This window comes from Arvicanthis niloticus, chromosome 21 (genome assembly GCF_011762505.2).
Source record: "Arvicanthis niloticus isolate mArvNil1 chromosome 21, mArvNil1.pat.X, whole genome shotgun sequence".
Taxonomy (NCBI): domain Eukaryota; kingdom Metazoa; phylum Chordata; class Mammalia; order Rodentia; family Muridae; genus Arvicanthis; species Arvicanthis niloticus.
This window is the reverse complement of record NC_047678.1, coordinates 47,977,259-47,996,493: the sequence shown is the minus strand read 5'-3', so window position 1 is coordinate 47,996,493 and position 19,235 is coordinate 47,977,259. Positions and strand designations below refer to the sequence as shown.

The window sequence follows — 19,235 nt, the reverse complement described above, 5'->3', positions numbered from 1 at the left end:
TATCACAACTTTTACCCCAACTGATTTCCAGAATACTAGGAAAATGCATCTTTAAATGTCTTTCATCCTGTGCTTGGTTGATTAAGCCTTGTTTTATTACAAAAAGGTCCCACTTCTAGGTTCTCTAAATACTATTCGCCTGGCTCCTCTTACATAGATGGATAATAGTTGAAATCCTGAGAAGAGTAAGCAGATGTGTCCTTACAGAGGTTACTGGCCTGGGGAGACATTGTTTATGCATACTAATTGCTGCCCTTTTGTCTGATTCTTTGGTAATCTCATGTGTGAATATAATGTTTTCAGAATGTGTACCCCCTGCACCGCCCCTTCCTCCTCTTTCATCACGTGATAACGCTGGCTTTCTATCTGTTCTTCCGGCCCCTGGAAGGTACTACCTCTGCTTGCAGCTGCGAGATGATATCGTTTCTGGACGGCTACCCTGTTCCTTCGTGGACTCTTGCCCTGCTGGGCTCCTACACGGTTCAGTCAGAGCTCGGGGACTACGAATCCTGATGAATGTGGGAATGACTACATTAGTGAGTTCCGCTTTGCGCCAAACCACACTAAAGAACTGGAAGATAAAGTGATCGAGCTGCACAAGAGCCACAGGTTGGTACGGAGAGCCGGTGTGCGCTCATCGGTGTGCGCCTCATCGTGGGCTTTGCTGGAAGAGCATCAGGTCTCCTGCTCGGTTCTGATTACACGGTCTAAGGGTGGGGTGGAGCCTACATGTGCTCAAATGGTGGCCTACGTAAACTCCCTCTCAATATATCCAGGCATTCATTTGTGAATGTTTCTACAAAGCTGTATGCCTCAAGATTTCCCACGTTTATGCTAAGTATCTGTTACCCACAATGCTTAGGAGCAGAAGTGTTTCAGATTTCAGATGTTTTCAGACTATAGGATAGTTATATAACTTAGTAACATATCTTTGGGATGAGATGACAGTCTAAATAGGAAAATTCCACGTATGTTTCATAAACACCTGACATGTGTGACTTCCAGGTGACTTTATACAGTATTTTTAGAATGCCTCAACCATAACAACAATACTTGAAAAGATTTGGATTTTTAGAACATTTCAGCTTTGGAGTTTTGAATTATGGATGCCCAAACTTGAACTTGCTGGTTTCCCACTGTAGGCTTTCTCATAAGATAGGAGGGAGCTAAGTGGGAGATCTTTCAGCCCTCCCAGAAAAAGGGAAGCAGCAGACAGACAAGCATGCAGGAACAGACCAGTTGCTTTTAGCTTTCAATTCTAATTGATTGGAAAAGACTTAACACTTACTTCTTCCTGACCAGAGGAATGACGCCAGCTGAAGCAGAGATGCATTTCCTGGAAAATGCCAAAAAGCTCTCCATGTACGGGGTGGACTTACATCATGCCAAGGTATGCTTTTTCAGACTCTCGTCTGCTTGCTTTTGTTACTGCCACAAGCTGTAATCTGTACCTTGTTTCATGGAAATGAATCTTTCTGTTCTTCAAACCTGTGTGCTTTTGAACCTTAGTCCATGTTAAAGACAGATAGTGTTCATCTTTGTAGGGAGGTGGGCAGCCTTTGTGGCTCAGACCTACATTACCGATATGGCTAAGCCTCGTGAAAACCAGGTATAGGTGAAGCCTCTGTTCCTTCACAGTAACTTAACCTTGACATAGGAGCCCTAGCTCGCCCTGCGTCCCTGATGCAAACATATCTCTCACTCTCAGCTGACATGTGACCTTTGTGCTCCACTACCCTGTCTCTACCCTGACCTTAAACATACCCTCCTTATCTGAAAGGTCCTGCTCCAGTCTTTGTCTGTCTGACATTGGCCAACTGTCCAGAGCTACATGTTCATCTGTAATGTGTTGTGTACTGTTCTTGCTCTCTGTTTTGAAATCCTACCAAGCACTCAGGGAGTTTGTGTTAAATGTAAAGAATCCTGTCTCTAAAGCTTTAACTACTCTGACCTATATAACCAGTGCTTTGAAATAAGATTTTTTTTTTAAAGTATAGCATCTAAAGAGTAGCCATTCAGGGTAAGGACTGCCTTCCTGACTGTTATGAATGTAGTATTTGAGGTGCATCTGGGAAGGAGGAAGTTGAAATTAAATCACAGGACGGTTTTGATTATTAAAGGACATAGAACAGTGTTGACCCCATGTGATGGTTCATCTAGAATTATCCTTCCCAGCATGGCCAGGCTGAGTACAGGACTGCAAGCCTACTATTTAGAAGCTGTGAGCATCCATACTGTGAAAATACAGGAAGCACTTTTAAAAGCTCCTACTGACAAAGTATGTGAACTTTGCTTGGACTCTAGAGACAGAATCTTGCATTTCAGCCTTTCAAAGGGTCAGTCGTTAATGACCATGGATAATTGCATCTGCCTGGGGCTGACAAGATAATATCGGTGTTATATAGGAATAAGGATTTGACCTCTGATGTCCCCAGTTTCAGTCTGGAACTCAAAAGGTTATGTGATTGCACATTGCACTTCTAAGGAAGTAGGTCCTTTTCACAGTCTGTTCTGAAGCCTAGGGATAAGGAGACTCCAGGTGGCCATGGTCAAACAAATATCTCACAACCATGATAAACAAAGAGAAGGAGGTCTCTGCTCTGTAAGTCTAGTTGATAACAGACCTTTCTCTGACCTTCTTGGGGGCATCTCTCTAATGACATTTACATGCCTACTACGCTGGCTGTGTAGACAAACCTGGGGATGATGCCATTCACATGCCTATTGGCCTGCCAGTGTAGACAGACCTGGAGTGTGTCAGCTTGCCCTGAGGGATCTCTTGGGTTGACTTTTGGGGAACAAGTCAAGTCTACCATGAGGCTAGACAGGAAAATGGTAGGCATCTGGATTTGATGGGTGATGTCTATGTGGTTTGATTGGTTATGTCTTTGGATCACCGTGAACATTCCTGAGGACAAGCACTTCTTAGGCACATGTGGTAGTAAAATGTCTATTCGCATACTTCTGCCAGGAGTATGCTAGTATGTTACATGCCAAGCTCCTTGCCGTGTGTGTGTGTGTGTGTGTGTGTGTGTGTGTGTGATACCAGCAGCAGGTTTCTTTTTACTTGTTTTTGGTTTTTACTTTGTTTTGTTGTCTTTTCTGTTATGTGATGTATACATTTGGGTAGTGATAAAAATAAAACTAAGGACATCCATTGAAACTTTATTTTAAATCTTCATGTTATCTCCAGTTGGCTAAAAGGTGAAAAAAAATGAACATGGCAAGATAATCTGAGTGAATGCGGAGTGATTTTTACATTGCATCGTGCACCATGATCCATTTACTACCTAGAAATAAAGATTAGTGCATCGTTTAGGGAAGTGTGGCCCCGGATGGATCATTGCTACCAGGAAATCAAACCACTTAACATAGCGGTAGCCACTGAACTTAAATAGATGGCCACTTTTTATTTAATAATATGATTTGAAATTCTGCCAATTAAAAAGAATGAATTATGGATGTGGAATACATCCTGTTACAGGATTTTATCTGAATATTGAGTGTAACAAATGATTCGGTTGTAGACTTCATTTTCTCATGAAGCTGTGCTCCATCATTTCAAGAAGGAAATTGAACAAATTGAATTGTCGCTCATTTCCGGTCATCAGTGAGATGCTTCTCTTATGTGATGGCGTGAGCGTCCTTGAGCTTAAAATCCATTTAAACATTCTGGATTTTGCCGTCTTGGGCACCATAAGAAATACCTATATTTGAGAATGGTCTTGTGTTTGGGAAACCTATCCTAAACAATTTGTTTTCTCTTAGGAAATCTGTATGTGCTTGTTTATCAGTTAATATTATCTTAAATTTTGTCAAATTTACTTATTTGATGTAAGATTATAAAGTGTGTATGTGTGTGTGTGTGTATGTGTGTGTATGTATGTGTGTGTGTGTTATCAGCAGCAAGTGGGCAGGCGGGCTCCTATCAGGTGCCCTGTGGATGAAATATTGAAGTAATTATTCAATAGTGACTCCAAGTGGAGAGAAAGGCTACATATGGTGATAAACACCTGTCACCTGAGCACTCCAGTGAGAGACACAGGAAGATTGAGAATGTAAGACCACCAGAACCACATAGCAAGATCTCAGACGATTAAGTCTGAGTCTGTGGTTCAGTGGTAAAAGCAAAAGCTTCAGGTAAAATCCTCAACGATGCAAGAAAACATAAAGAAATGAATGAAAATTAATTAAAGTGATGGCAGAACTCACTGCCTTCAGCAGGACAGGCGGACACACCCCAGGTCTGTCTACAGGGCCAGCGCAGCAGGCCTGTAAACGACATTCCCAGGTCTGTCTACAGGGCCAGCGCAGCAGGCATGTGAATGCTGCCACAGAGAGATGCCCCCAGAAGAAGGACGATGAAAACTTTATTGTCAAAGGTCCTTGAGATGAGCTCCATCTGTAGCCTTGGGCAGAATTTGGATTCAGAAACATCTTCTGTTCTTGCGTAGTTAATGAGCTACAGGCTTCATAGTTTCGTTTTTCATTCACCTTTCCTTTTAACAAACACGTTGACTTGATACAAGCTGGGCTGGCCAGTTACAAGACTGTGCGGTCCTAGACAGCTAAGTCTCCAGGGGAAGGGAGAGGAAGGGAGACTTGGTTTCAGCACGACTGGCTAACAGGTGTGCTGGTGGTGAAAGTGACTTGGGGACACAGTCACACGTAGTAAATTCACTGGAGGAGGAGGGATGGGGGTCCCTTAATGTCTGTGAAGAACACTGTATTCCTTATTTTTTAGCGATACTGATGAGAATATAGATAGTAATAAAAATGATTTTCAATATCCTTTTCCTCTTTAGAGAAGGGCATAAAACTGTTTATATCCAAAGAAAGTGACTCTGAGAGCCACGGCAGAAGCAATCCCTCCTGTTGGCCTGGCTACGTAAGCTCCTAGGCATTCCTGATGAGTGAGTGGCGGAAGAGACTGGCTGGTTCTCAAGGATCAATACCTGTGACTTTGGGGGCACCAGATTACAAATTCTTAAACTGCCCCTTCATATTTAAGGGCCCCCCACCACCAGTAGTGGTTTTCCCTTATTTTATTCTAATGTAAAACCCCGTCTTAAAGTCATCTCACCTTATGGAGTAAGTTGGTGCCTAGTAGAGTAGCGTGTTTCCAAGAAAAAATGTTCAATTTTAAACTATCCTATTTTTTTTTTAAATGTAGTATTTCCAAGTGAAAGGTTTGTCACTGTGGAAACATCCTTCTCTTTCGCTGTGGCGAGGGTCTTAGGAAGTGGCTCCCGCCACATAGGAGAATGAGGTGCCTGTGTCTGGCTTTCTCTTTCCTCCCTCTTCTCACCTCTGGTGCTGCACAGTGACTCCAAGCTGGCAAGCCCATGACAGCTACCAGATTCTGTGTCACGGCCTGGGTGGGCCAGGCCTGCTTGTGAAGCTTCCTGTGCTCTGCTTCCAGGGCTGTGGGAGACTGCACCTTACATACACTGTGGTGTTGTCCTGTGTTACCCTTCTCAAGCCACCACAGAGTCTATTTTACAGATTTCCATGGATAAAACATTCAAAGGAGACACAATGTCACAATGATATCTCATAAACCAGGCATCTGGGCGACTCCACGCCTCAGAATTGGATAGTGAAGACTATGTATGTCCGTGTGCATGTGTGTGCTTTCGTGTGTATGTGTGTGCTTGTGCGTATGTGCATGCATGTGTGTGTACGTGTGTGCATTCTGTATACAGTAGTAATGCTATACATCTCATATACTCTGGCGAATTGATTTAACTTTCCAGCCCTCCACAATGAAAAATATCATAATTAAAATGCTTTTTTGTGATCGCGGTGCTTTTAAAAACCGCAGCCGTGGTTTTTTTTTTTTTTTTTGTATTTAAATTAGTCAATTACCTCTTCTGTCATGGAGTCCTAAATAATCTTGTACCTGCAGAAAATGGAAACAAGTGAGAACCTGCTCCATTATTTCTTCCAGGATTCAGAAGGAGTAGAGATTATGTTAGGAGTCTGTGCCAGTGGTCTGTTGATATATCGTGACCGACTTCGAATAAATAGATTTGCTTGGCCCAAGGTCCTGAAAATTTCTTATAAACGGAACAACTTTTACATTAAAATCCGGCCAGGAGAGGTGAGTACATCCGTATCTCCATAGCTTCTTGGAAGGAAGATCCCAAGTGCAGGCAGAAATAGAAACATGTGTTGGCAAATTCCAAGCATTGTGGGACATGGGATTGTGTCTAAATGCCTCTGAGAATTTGTTGTAGATTTCTCCGGTAAATAATAGCAACATGTTCTCGTCGGTCTTATTTGGCTATTCTAGTTTTTTTTTTTTTTTTAAGTCAACTGCATACATTAACTGAAAGGACTTTTAAAATTATATTTTAATGTAGACTCAAGATGCTTCAAACTGTGGTGAATTTCTCTCTTCCCTTGTGTCTTGTCGTGTGTCCTCCTGTAAATCTGGGTCACTAACTTCAAGATAACATGCTCTAAGAAATAAGGAGTGGAGTTCTGAGTACAAATTATTTATTTGTCTTATTCGTTAGAGAAACTAATAAAAGAATAAGAATTGTTAATACTGTTTAAGCAACAATCTACCCAATGAACTTAACATCTTCTTTGGTGATCTGTGCATAGTGAGCTGTAAATGCCTGCAGTTTTCCCCCTTAGGAGAAAGTTAATAAATAACTATAATTTCTAATAGGTGTGATTAATATATTAAAGGCTCTCAAGCCTCAAACATCCCTGCCCATTTGTATCTCTGAATATTTTCTGACATAATGCAGGGGTCTTTTCTCTCCCAAGTGTTCATCTCTCCACTGAAGTTTCTTGGTGGAAAATCATTTTTCAAAATGAAAATTATAAGGATAGAGAGATGCCTGCTGTTAAGTGCACTCATTGGTCTTGCAGAGGACCCAGATTCTATTACCAGCACCCACAAAGTGGCTCACAAACATCTGTAACTCCATTTCCAGAGAATAAGATGCCCTCTGCCAGAAGTCTCCTCGGTTACCAAGCGTGCAAACGGTGCAATGCATACATGCAGACAAAACATTGATATATGTAAAATAAATCTTTAGAAAGTTTAAAAAATTAAAATATATAGCAAGAGTCGACTGTAGTATAAATTCAAAATAATAATTATGTATAATGGCATAATAAGGAAGTATTCCACACGGTTAGACCCGAAGTGGTGGTGTTTTTTTTAAAAAATACATTTTTTAAAGATTATCTGATCGACACTTAAGGCACATGCATTGACTTGAATTCAGTGAAAACTTAAGTGAGCAGCAGTTTCTTCCCAGACAGATTGAGCACGGGAAACAGACACACATGACCTGCTCATTTTTCCTAAGGCGTTTTCCCTTTGTCTCGTATTGAGCTGGGAAAACCTGAGTGCTGAGTACCACACAGGAGATGACGGTCTGTAACTGTGGATGTGAGCAGTGTTGGGGGAGGGCAGGAGCAGTGTTGGGGGGAGGGCAGAAGGGAGAGTTGGTGATAAGAGCTAACGGACAGCCTTGAGCCATGGGAGGCTTAAGGGAGGACATAACGCCCAGGAGGAATACTTTACTTTCATAAATTTCATAATGAAATCCCAACTACCCAATAGAGACAGTGAAGAAAGAATGCATGGAACAGGCTTGTGAGAGGGTTTTAGGCAGAACTGGTAAGCTTTGGAGCAGGATGGGGATGGGAATAAAGAGAGAAGCTTCCAGAAGAGTCAGAGGTTTTTTGTTCCCTTGAGTGGCATTGGCAGAGATGATATAAAGAAAGAGTTGGTGAAATTTTTCAGAACATAATACTGAAATTCTTTTCACACAGCTCCGCTCCCAGCTCCCAGCTCTTTGGATTCTCGTAAACGCTATTAACACTTTGCCGTTTGTTTTGATGTTGACTTTTAAACATCACAAAGGAGAAATAAAGTCAAGAGATATCATGAAACAAAAGTCTTTTTTAAAAAAAAAAATCAAAATGACTCAGGTACTTGATAGACTTGACGGAGCAAAGGCAGACTTTAGGGTTAGTGCTTGCACGGTAGACAATAATGAATCAAAAGAGAAGAGTTTAAAAGGAGGCCTTGGCTGGGCAGAGGCAGGCGAATTTCTGAGTTCGAGGCCAGCCTGGTCTACAGAGTGAGTTTCAGGACAGCCAGGGCTACACAGAGAAACCCTGTCTTGAAAAACAAACAAACAAACAAACAAACAAACAAGGCCGCAATAAAAGCAATAAAAGCACTGTGTCTTTTTTAAAAATTATTTATTTCTTTTATGTATATTACTACACTCTAGCTGTCTTCAGACACACCAGAAGAGGGCATTGGCTCCCATTACAGATGGTTGTGGACCACCATGTGGTTGCTGGGAATTCTTAACTGTTAAAGCCATCTCTCCAGCCCCAGTGTGTCTTAGTTAGGGTTTTACTGCTGTGCACAGACACCATGACCAAGGCAGCTCTTATAAGGACAACATTTAATTGGGGCTGGCTTACAGGTTCAGAGGTTCAGTCCATTATCATCAAGGTGGGAGCATGGCAGCATCCAGGCAAGTATGGTGCAGGAGAAGATGAGAGTCCTGCTAGATCTGCTAGCAGGATACTGGCTTCCAGGCGGCTAGGACTAGGGCATTAAAGCCTACGCCCACGGTGACACGCCTAGTCCAACAAGGCCACACCTTCTAACAGTGCCACTCCCTAGTCCAAGCAAATTCAAACCCATTACAGTGTGCCTCACTGTTCAAGAGAGGGCAGATGGAGAAGCAACATACGGAGGAGCAGACAGCCAGAGACATTAAGGGACTAAGCTCCATGTGACACGCATGAGCCTCTGTATAAAGTGATTCACTAGCAGTGTTGTGGGCTACACAGAGGGCTGCAGAATGGGGATCGGGCGAAAGTGTTCAGTGACCATGTAAGAGTTCGGAGGCATTAGGAGCACCTGCCAGGTGCATGAGGGTGGGTGAGTGGTGAGCTCTTGAGGGCAACAGACGGTGGCTCCTCTTTCCTTAGGTAGAGGAGAGTGAACAAGGCTTTGAGGTGTGCAGAAGCATGTGCAAAGAAACGTGCACCCTTTATACTCATACTTGAGTTAATTACCAATGGCACACGAGCTCTGCAGACACAAGCCAGAGTGGGAAGCCTCTCTCTTCCCACTAATGAGCAGCTAGAACTGGAGAGAAGAGTGGGGGGGGGGGGGCGGCGGGGAGGGTTGTCCAAAGGCTAGAAGAGTTAGAAAGAAGGTGGCTACCAGATACAACTGCACTTGGGTAGGAGGAAGCACTTCAGTGTTCTATAGCTCAGTGGGTCCATAGAGTTGACAAGGAACCTTCCATTTCAAAACACCCAGCAGGGACGATTTGGAATATCCCCAGCATTGAATCATAAGCTGGTTTCAGGAGATAACCATCCCAAACGATCCCTAATCTGATTGACACATCCACAGTATACTCCTGAATATATACCATTATATAATGCCATTATTATATGACCATAAACATTTTGAAATTCTTTTAAAAGAGAAGAGGAATTCCTCCTGGTCCTGCATGGAGAGTGAGTCGACCGTGGACAGCCCCAGGCCTGGGTGTTCTGTTCTTAGATGTTAAGTGCGGTGTTAAAGAGGGTGCTTAGCCAACAGCCACAGTACTTACTAGGACCTTCAGACAACAGCAGCTTTTCCAACTCCCACACCACAGAAACGACTGAATCAATTACGAAACTGGAAAGGCAATTTCTGATGTATTTCCCAATTACCCCAGTTACCTGAGCAGACAAAAAAAAAAAAAATAAGAGAGGTCAGAAGCAATCATATCTCCCATGCCAGGTGCATTTGATTCCCTCACCTTGGTGCTTTGCCACATAAATAACTTTGGCTGTTAATATCAACACTATGGTTGTTCTGTGCTCTTTGGAATAAGCCCTTATGTATAAGGTCGTTGCCCTCTGCTGGCCTGATGTATTATGGTGCCTGCAGACACCGAAGGCATCTGTAATAATATCAAAGCGTGGTACGGAAGGGCAGATATTGATCTCCTAAGCTTAAATGACTGACAGAGTATCCTATGAAGATTCTCAATAAGATGGGGGATGGGAAAATGGGCTCTGCCCCTCTGTGATGTCCAGTAGGTGCGTCAGCAGTCAGTACTGTAACCCACAGAACACACAGCAGACCTCAGCAGTATCATAGACAGCAGGCTGTCAGCTATGGAGAAAGGATATGTATTTCCATCAGGTAGTAGAAGACGTTATTTCTATGTCTGCAGTGGATAACTTCAACATCTGCGTTAATTTAGTTCAAGCCCTCACGCCATTGAAAACAGCTCGAGGTGAGACCAGGATGAACTGGTCTCAGGAGGGAATCCATGCCTCTCCCTGATTTGAGTTCAGATTTTGTAAGACACATGTTCATATAGGCACCACATGCCTAACACAGTTATCTACACTTCGGGCATTTTAAGGTGAAAGTTAACAGATTAAAAAAATGAGCAGATTCCTTAGCGTGAATTCTGTGCATAACCACCGATTCGGTAAGTAACAAAAAGAATTAGGATGGACTCTTAAGTCTGCACGTTATTTTATTTGTAATACCAAATATCATTTTAACCTTTCCTGTTTTTTTGTTGTTTTCTTTTTGTTTTGATTTTAGTTTGAGCAATTTGAAAGCACCATTGGGTTCAAATTGCCAAACCACAGGGCTGCCAAGCGCCTCTGGAAGGTGTGTGTGGAGCATCACACGTTTTTCAGGTAGGAAGCAAATATTCAGGTTTCTTCCTAATAGCATTTTGAACTGTTGGAGCCACTTTGACTAGGAAAATAAAAGTTGTAGAGGAGAACGGCAGGGACCCTCTCTGCTCCTGAAATCGGAATCACCTGTCCGAAAGTTCCTTCCTTTTTAAAAATACACATGCGGGGGGTGCATATCTCTCCCCATCCCTCCCTCCCTCCCTCCCTCCCTCCCTTACTCCCCCCTTCCCTCTATCCCTCCCTCCCCTCCCCCCTCTGTGTGCATGTCACTTTACACATGGAGGCCACAGAGCAACCCTGGGTATCCCTCCTCACTTCCCACCATGTTTAAGACAGTGGTCATTGTTCACTGCTGCTGCTTGCTGTTCATGCGTCCGGCTGAGCGCTCCTGGCTCAGCTCCTGGCCCCTATAGATATGCTGGTATTACAGGCTCTGCCTTACCCAGGTGTAAGTGGCTCTGGGGCTCCAAACTCAGGTTCTCATGGTTATGAGGCAAGTACGTCACATATTGAGACACACACAGCTTCACTGTGTAAGTCAAGCTGCCCTGAGGCTCCCAGTCCTCCTCCCTCGGCCTTCAGAGAGCTGGGATCATAAGCCTGTGCTCCTGTGTCCAGCTCACACCGAGAGCTGGTGTAAAATTCTAAAGGAACACCTGACAAATGTGAAGGATTTTCCTTAATTTAATCTTTATTTATCTGCTTTTGCCCTTTCTTTATATCGTGTGTCATCATCATTGTATTTCATAATTGTCAGTTATCCTATCTGTTCCTCTGTGTGTGTATGTATGCATATATGTGTATGTCTGTGTGCATATGTATGTATGTATATATGTGTGTATTTATGTGTATGTATGTATGTGTGTATGGGTATATGTATGCATGTATGTGTGTATGTCTGTATATGTATATACATATATGTCTGTGTATGTATGTATACATGTGTATGCATGTATATGTGTATGTGTATATGTATGCATGTGTGTGTCATGTGTATATATGTATATGTCTGTGTATGTGTGTATGTATGTATGTATATGTATATGTATGTGTATATATGTGTGTATATGTGTATGTATGTGTATGTGTGTATGTATGTCTGCGTGTATGTATGTGTATGTATGTGTGTATGTATGTGTATATGTGTGTATGTACACATGTTTGTGTATATGTGTGTATGTATGTGTATGTGTGTATATGTGTGTGCGTTGACCTCAAACTTCTTACTCTTCTCCTTTTACCTCCTAAATGCAAGAGTTATTGGCCTGTACCACCACACCTGACTTACTATATCTTTTATCTTTTTATAAAAAATAAACTGTAGTGCTAGGGATAGAAGCCAGGGCCTTGGCATACTAGGCAAACGTTCTACCACCAGGCTATATCCCCAGAACATTCCTCCCTGTTCTGCCCACACACACTCATTTTCTTTAACTTCTGTATAACATCCCCAATTAATATGTGCTGTATGTGTTGATAATGTTTCCCATCAACTCACATTCATTTAACCACAAGTTGTGTGTTAAACTTTTAACACAGAAAGCACAGTGCTAAGCTTCAAACGCCATCTAAAGGTGAGTTCACTTTTCTGGTGTTTTCCAATACCTTTAGGCTATTGCTACCAGAAGCACCTCCAAAGAAATTCCTGACCTTGGGCTCCAAGTTCCGCTACAGTGGCAGAACCCAGGCTCAAACGAGAAGAGCCAGTGCATTGATAGACCGCCCGGCGCCTTACTTTGAACGCTCGTCCAGCAAACGATACACCATGTCTCGCAGCTTGGATGGAGGTAAGCATGGTGAACTGGCCTCGGTAACTCTTGGTATCCCCACAGCAGGATGAATGGAGCTACCTACCATGAGTTTTGGTGAAACAGACATCTTCTTGTCGTAGTGTGAATCGGAACAGCTGAATGGCAGGTTTTTGAACCATCTCATCTCCAAAATATATCTCTGTCGGTCTGTTTTATTGTGAGCTCATGTGGGAGTACCTTAGTTAAGAACCTGGGGGAGGATATCCTCACTGTCAGGGTGGGGCTTGCCCTCCCCAAATCGGTTTTTCTTTAGGCAGAGCTTCAGGGATGAACAGGAGAAAAACTATAAGTTAAATACATCTCTGTTTCTAAAAAATCAGGAACATTAAGAACCATTATATCTGGGAGAAAACATTGCTGCAGTGGATATCCCCGTTTTCTAGTCAGAAAAGTGCAGCCAATGATGACCCCTCAGCTTACCTAAGGGATGAGCTTCATCATGAGTGTCCAGTAGGGGGTGTTTTTGTCTGTGGCATGTAATGTTATCCCTCAAGACAGAGGGCTCTGCTTCCTGTCTCAGAGCACTCTAGCAATAGTGACACTTAGGACCTGGGTGTGGGCAGGTCTAATTCAGCACCGGGCCCTGGTCTGGCTGGCTTTTGGAAAGCTCAGCCTGAATGTATAAAGAATTAGATGTTTCTAAGAGGTAATGTTAATAAGTAAACCTAAACAAAAATGGAAAAGTTTGTTTGCTTGGGCCACTCTTTCCTCATCTGTACATTTGTGCTGTTCCTTGTTGAGTCTTAACACCCCTCATTCCACTCACCTTATCTCCAGGCAGCGTTGGGTGCGGGACTCCCTAGAACCCCTGATTAAGAAGCAGCCATGCTTGTTCTGTGATATATGCTTGTTGTGTTATATATATTGCTACTAATATAGAAACGACCCTTAATGTAGATACGTAGGAAAATACATACTGGAACTCGGGCTCCAGTGTCCTTAGTTTTTTTTTTTTTTTTTTTTCCATGTATAAAAAGACATTAGACCTCCTCCCCTCTTCTCCAGGTTGTTATGAAGAAGAAAGATGTGTGGGAAGCAGTCTTCATATTAACAGAATCATCACTATAATTATGTTGTAATTATTCTTAGAGGCTCCTGTGAGCTGCCCACCACATGAATTACAGTCAGCCTTCACGTGTGAAGCTTCTGACTCTGCAGTCAACCAAGTGGAGATCGAAACTGTGGGTTGAAAATATGAAAGACTCCAGTGTGGATAGGGGTTTCCCTTACCAAGCAGGCCCAGGACCCTAGGTTCAGCTCCACCCCAGCCCCAGAAAACATGATAGACAAACCTATAGACAGCTGACAGATAACTACAACTTCAAGTATTTCTGCCGCCCCCGCCAAATACCCAGACTCCATTCATTTATCATTCTCTAAAAAGTGCATTGTGCTAGGTATTAAAGCCAGTAGAAGTGGCTCAAACACTAGAGACAAATTGTGTACATAAAAGGTGTGTCATTCTCCGTAAGGGACTTGGGCATCTGTATTCAGAGAAGTCCCGGCAACAACCCGCAGTAGATGCCTAGAGAGAATGCTGGCGTTCTGTACCTTTCGGTGTTTCTAGACCCAGGTCCATTTGCGGTTCACTTAGGACCCGAAAATCTCCATGTTTACGCCACAACTTCTTTTCTGCTTTTTAGAGTCTCTTCACTAACCGTTTGTATGTTCTCTAAGTCAGTATTTGAGGAACTTGCGTAGACTCACGCCTTCCTTTCCCCCTGGATGCTCCCAAGGGCAAGCCGTTGTTGTCAGTCCTGTTTCCTCTTGCTTTTTTGTGTGTGGAAATGACTGTTGAGAAAACAGAAGATTGTGAAATCAATGGACTAATTCCATGTTGTCTCTTCCTTTCTGCCCAAAAGTGACGTTAGTATGTGCTGTCTGTCTCTCTCTCTGTTGCCCTGCTGTTTCTGTGGAGCAGGTTCCCTTCCTGCATGTTGCAACATTAAACTGCTTTCTGACAAGACAGCAGCCTGTATGTAACAGCATAAATGGCCACTGGGAAGCCTTGTCTCATGTGAGCTTTTCATCGGCATAAAGAGGCAGAGACTGTCTTAGTGAAGGAGTTCATCTAGGATCCTTTTCCAGCTTGGTTTGGTATTTTAAAGTGCAGAAACTATGAATTCTGGTTCATACATTTGGCTGCGATCAACTGTGGAGTGTTTGGAAAAGCAGTGCTTTTAAATTTCAGTTTGTTTTTATGATATTTAAGCCCTAAAAGAATGACTAGCGACATTTCAAATTGGTCCGAATCAAGCATTGACCAGAATGAAGCGTCCTTCACTAAGACAGCAGTTGGGATGAGGGGCTGAGCCTGTGCCGCCGCCCTCTCATGCTCTGTCCTTGCATGGGTTTTGCTTGCTGGCCGTGTCTGTCTTGTTTTCCCCAAATAGTAGAGATGAGAATAAATGCACATACACTTCTTCATGGCAGTGGAAATGAAAACATTTTCTTACATCAGTCTTGAAAGGAATGACCTTCTAAATTCTACAACCTCCACCAAAATGATCAAGCTTTATCACTGTGCTTTGAGCTTTCATATCGTAAGAGGTGACGGACTTTTCCGACACTGAAACATAATAGAAGCAATCCATCGCTCCTTTGATGGAGGGCACTTCCGTGGATATGCTCAAAGTCAAGTGATTAGAGTGCTTGCTGTAGACACTCCTGTGAATTGTTGAACTTGGTGTGAATCCGGTGTAAGTACCCAGCCATTGCTCTTGCTGGTAAAAGCAGCTTTCTCTCCCTCAAGTCCTCCCCACCCCACCAGAGAGCACGAGAATGCTAAGCATATTCTGGGGTTCAAGACATGGCATTTAAATCATTTTAAAACACTGGTCCAGGTGATGCTGAAAGATACAGTGCTTGGATGAAGGATGAGGGTCCCTGCAGCTCTCCCTTGCCTTACTCAAACCAGCCTGATATTTTATACTGGTGTTTGACTCCTAGTAACGGTACCACGTGGCGTTGTTGTTCCATCTTCTGACTTAACTATTTGGGATTTTATTTCTCTGGTTGTATTTGCTTTTAGCGTCAGTGAGTGAAAACCATGAAATATACATGAAGGATTCTATGTCTGCTGCAGAGGTTGGTACAGGCCAGTACGCCACAACGAAGGGCATCTCTCAGACCAACTTGATCACCACTGTGACTCCAGAGAAAAAGGCTGAAGAAGAACGTGTGGAAGAAGAGGACAGAAGGAAGAAGGCCGAGGAAGCCACACCTGTCACAGCCCTCCGGCACGAGGGAAAGGTACAGCTCCCGGCTGCCTTCCAGAGCTGCCTCCAGCTCTTACTAACAGCTTGGTCTTTCTGAGACGGTGGACCAGGAGTGTGTTAAGGTGGAGGAGTGTTCAGACTCCAGCACGGGTCATGTTCATGTCAGATTTTATATTTTATTATTATTATTATTATTATTATTATTATTATTATTATTATTATTATTTCAGCATTTTCTCTGAAAGTTGTTTCCTTAAAAACTTTTTGGAAAAATTTTAACAAGGAGTGTGTTTTGCGAGACTTTCAACAGCTGTTCTGTATGGATCTCTTTAAAAATGTTCTTGGATGGTTCATTGCCTTTTTCTGCTTGGACTCATAGTTTATAACTGTCACTAAAGCTATTGAATCTTTCTGGCCTCACTCCCTTCACCAAGTATGATATGCTTTCTTCGACATTAAGGAATCCCATATTTATTTTTTGAGGACATGTACCCTGAGTGACCATAACCTGAGTATTTATATCTCCTCTCTCAGTCCTCTAACTATAATGTAATCTGCAAAGGCGTGGCTGTGTGTTGAAATGGGATAGACAGGCCCGTGTTGCAGTGAAGGAGAAAAGCCAGTTTGACACAATAGCAATCTCCATTCACTGCCCTTCATGACGTCACTTCCCCCAAACTACACTTTACACATCGGTTTTTAGTGTCTGATTGGTTTCTAATGATTCAGTGTTATAGCAGCTTGCTAGCAAAACAGTTTCAAACTTAACATGTGGGAGGTGCGTGCACAGCAAAAATGGAAACAGGAACCTCCTGTAACATACTGGGTGTACAGAGAGGGGGAGGCGTACACAGAGAGAGGGGACACACAGAGAGGGTCACACACAGAAAGAAAGGGAGTACACAGGGAGAGGGAGGCACAGAGGGGGCGAGGGGAGGCACACAGAGAGAGGCGTGGGAAATGATCCATCTTCTGATTTCCCAGTTATCCTGAAATGTGAGTGCATTTGATTCCCTAGTGATTTTTGTTTTGCATACAAATATTCCTTTTTTAAAAAGTGCATAGGACCACGTGCAGCCTCTTTCCATAAAGTTCGACAGCCTCCTAAGTCGCACTTCTTCAGATAAATGATGTCGGCTCCGAGGATGTGTCTTAGTGGTAAAGAGCTGGCCTGCCATGCACGGTACCTTAGTGTAACATCCAAGACCTCAAAACCCTAAGCTGAATAAATGAACACTTTCTGTAGTATTTCAGATCACCCCACGGATCGTTCCATTCTTCCTGTTTGGAACAGATTCTTTGTTTTACAAACACAAAAATCAGCACAGAGTGAGAAGCAGTGTGGCAGCTGGCAGGGCCTTCGGGTCACTTCTTTGTTCTAAATCTGATGTTCACATTCTTCTCACCAGTTAAGCCGAGGTCAGGTCTTATAGCTGGGATCAAATCTCTTAAGTGGGAAGGGGAGATATTCCACCAGGAGTGTAAACAAAACACGGTTCTTATATTTGATTGTTTCAACTTCTCTTGAGATTACCAATGCCTGCAAGCGATTCTCATGACTGTAAAACCCATTTAAATGGACAACAGAGAAGAAGGATTTTATGTTTTCTTCCAACGTAGATCCAGGTTTTCTCCCTTTACTCTGTTTTCTAAAGACCACTCCATGACCCTTACATGCAGGAACATACAGCACCCATCCTTCTTGCCCTCCTGGGCCATCGCTGTCCCCAGGAAATGAGGGACATCGAGAATGATGACCCTTATAACCCCAGTCCCCTGGAAGACAACCTTTCAGCAGCACCCTCTGGAAGGCTATAGCTGAAATCCCTCTGGGAGGCTAAGCCGAAATCCAGTGCTGACTCTTTATTTTCCCACTGCAAAGCTGTCTTCCTGAAAGCCTTTTAATACACAGCACAGAAGATTAAACCATAATTTCTTTCTTTTCCTTCTTCAAATAGCTAGCTACATGGAAGATACTTTATTTTGAACCAAAATGAAAATTCACTGCTGGAAATAATGTTTAAAAGGCTGTTTCCCAGGCTGGCTGCCTGGGGCAGGGCATATTGCTGTAGCAGGTGACCCTTCATGTCCAGTGTCTCACTGCCTAGGGAGAGTCGCCTTCAGTGAAGAGGCTACTTTTAATGTCTGTATTATTCTTACCTGAATGAGCCTTGTGTAGATCCCTGTTTAGGATGCAAGGTTTAGTGTCAAGTGTGACTGTCAGAAAAATGTTTCGGAGGCTGACATATGCAGATAAACAAATTTTATCTGGGCCATTGTCTCCCTCCCTGGTGCCTCAGATGTGATTTGATTTGTACATTTTCTTCCCATATGTCACTGTATTTGTCACATCTCTCTAAATTGGGATTGGATAACCATCACCAAGCAGGCTGAGTAATTTTATGCTCTCAAGATGCTAGGTAACACACACACACACACACACACACACACACACACACACACACACACACCCCAAGCAGGCTGAATAGTTTTTATGCTTTCAGGATGCTAGGTAGCACATACATATACATAGCCACCACCAAGCAAGCTGAGTAATTTTTATGCTCTCAAAATGCTAGGTAACACCCAGACACACACACACACACACACACACACACACACACGGAGGCAGGGCAGCCGAAGAAAGCTATCTCAGGCTCCACATCCCCTGGTTTTGAGTGTATCCTGCTAGAACAGCCCCTGTACTTTGCCCCAGACTGTTGAGGGACTCTTTGCTTCAGGCTCTGGCCATTGAGACTGCTGGGAATGGAGTTGGTTCTCTAGGCTCATCAAGGCAAGAGCTCCTGGAGAGCACTTCAGTGGAAATGCATGCTTTATCACTGTGTGAAGGAGTCACACCCCAGCTGTAAACATACCCGTTATCTGCTCAGAAAAATAGGAAGGCTAAGAAATTTCATTATTCCACTATTTGTAGACCATATGTGGCAGAAACCAAACACATAGAAACCACAGTACGGGAAACCGGAAACCTGTTCTTTGCTGGTTAGGTTCCCTGGACCACTGATAAGAGCTCAGGTCCTGCTTAGCAGCATAGATAAAGAAGCCACAAATGGGTGATTCAGAGGAACCTCGGTTCTCCGTGGGGAGCCAGAAACCCTGAAGTGCTCACTGCTGATACCCTCATCCCATGGATAACTGCTTTCAGACAAGAGTGAGGCCAGAAACTTCAGATTAGGAAGCCACCTGTTTGGGGTGTAACTGGCTAACCAAGGAAAGGGGAAATGACTGGAGAAATTTTGAACACAGTCAAGATGTAAATTCATTTCTTAATCCAGCCAAGCTATGGGAGTGAACTACCTGGAGATCAGAGGAACGTTATTGAAAGTCTTGGTTTTTGTTTATTAGAGTTGTTCAGTCTTCAAGCACGTTTTCTGTGGGAGGGGTGGGGGTGGGGGGGTTCTTCACAGCAAATTCTGTCCTGAGTTTTGACATCTCAGCCTCCGTGTGACGGTCTACTGGGAGAGTGGTGGTC

General features: G+C 43.3%; 1 protein-coding gene across 1 annotated transcript in view; it reads left to right on the top strand.

Moving 5' to 3' along the window:
* Epb41l3 (erythrocyte membrane protein band 4.1 like 3) overlaps positions 1–19,235 on the top strand; it is a 147,308-nt gene that overhangs the window by 108,807 nt on the left and 19,266 nt on the right. The window contains 8 exon segments of the mRNA XM_076917485.1: positions 304–452; positions 454–507; positions 509–609; positions 1,303–1,390; positions 5,951–6,103; positions 10,616–10,713; positions 12,325–12,500; positions 15,556–15,776. Of these exon segments, the coding sequence (XP_076773600.1) occupies positions 304–452; positions 454–507; positions 509–609; positions 1,303–1,390; positions 5,951–6,103; positions 10,616–10,713; positions 12,325–12,500; positions 15,556–15,776 (1,040 nt within the window).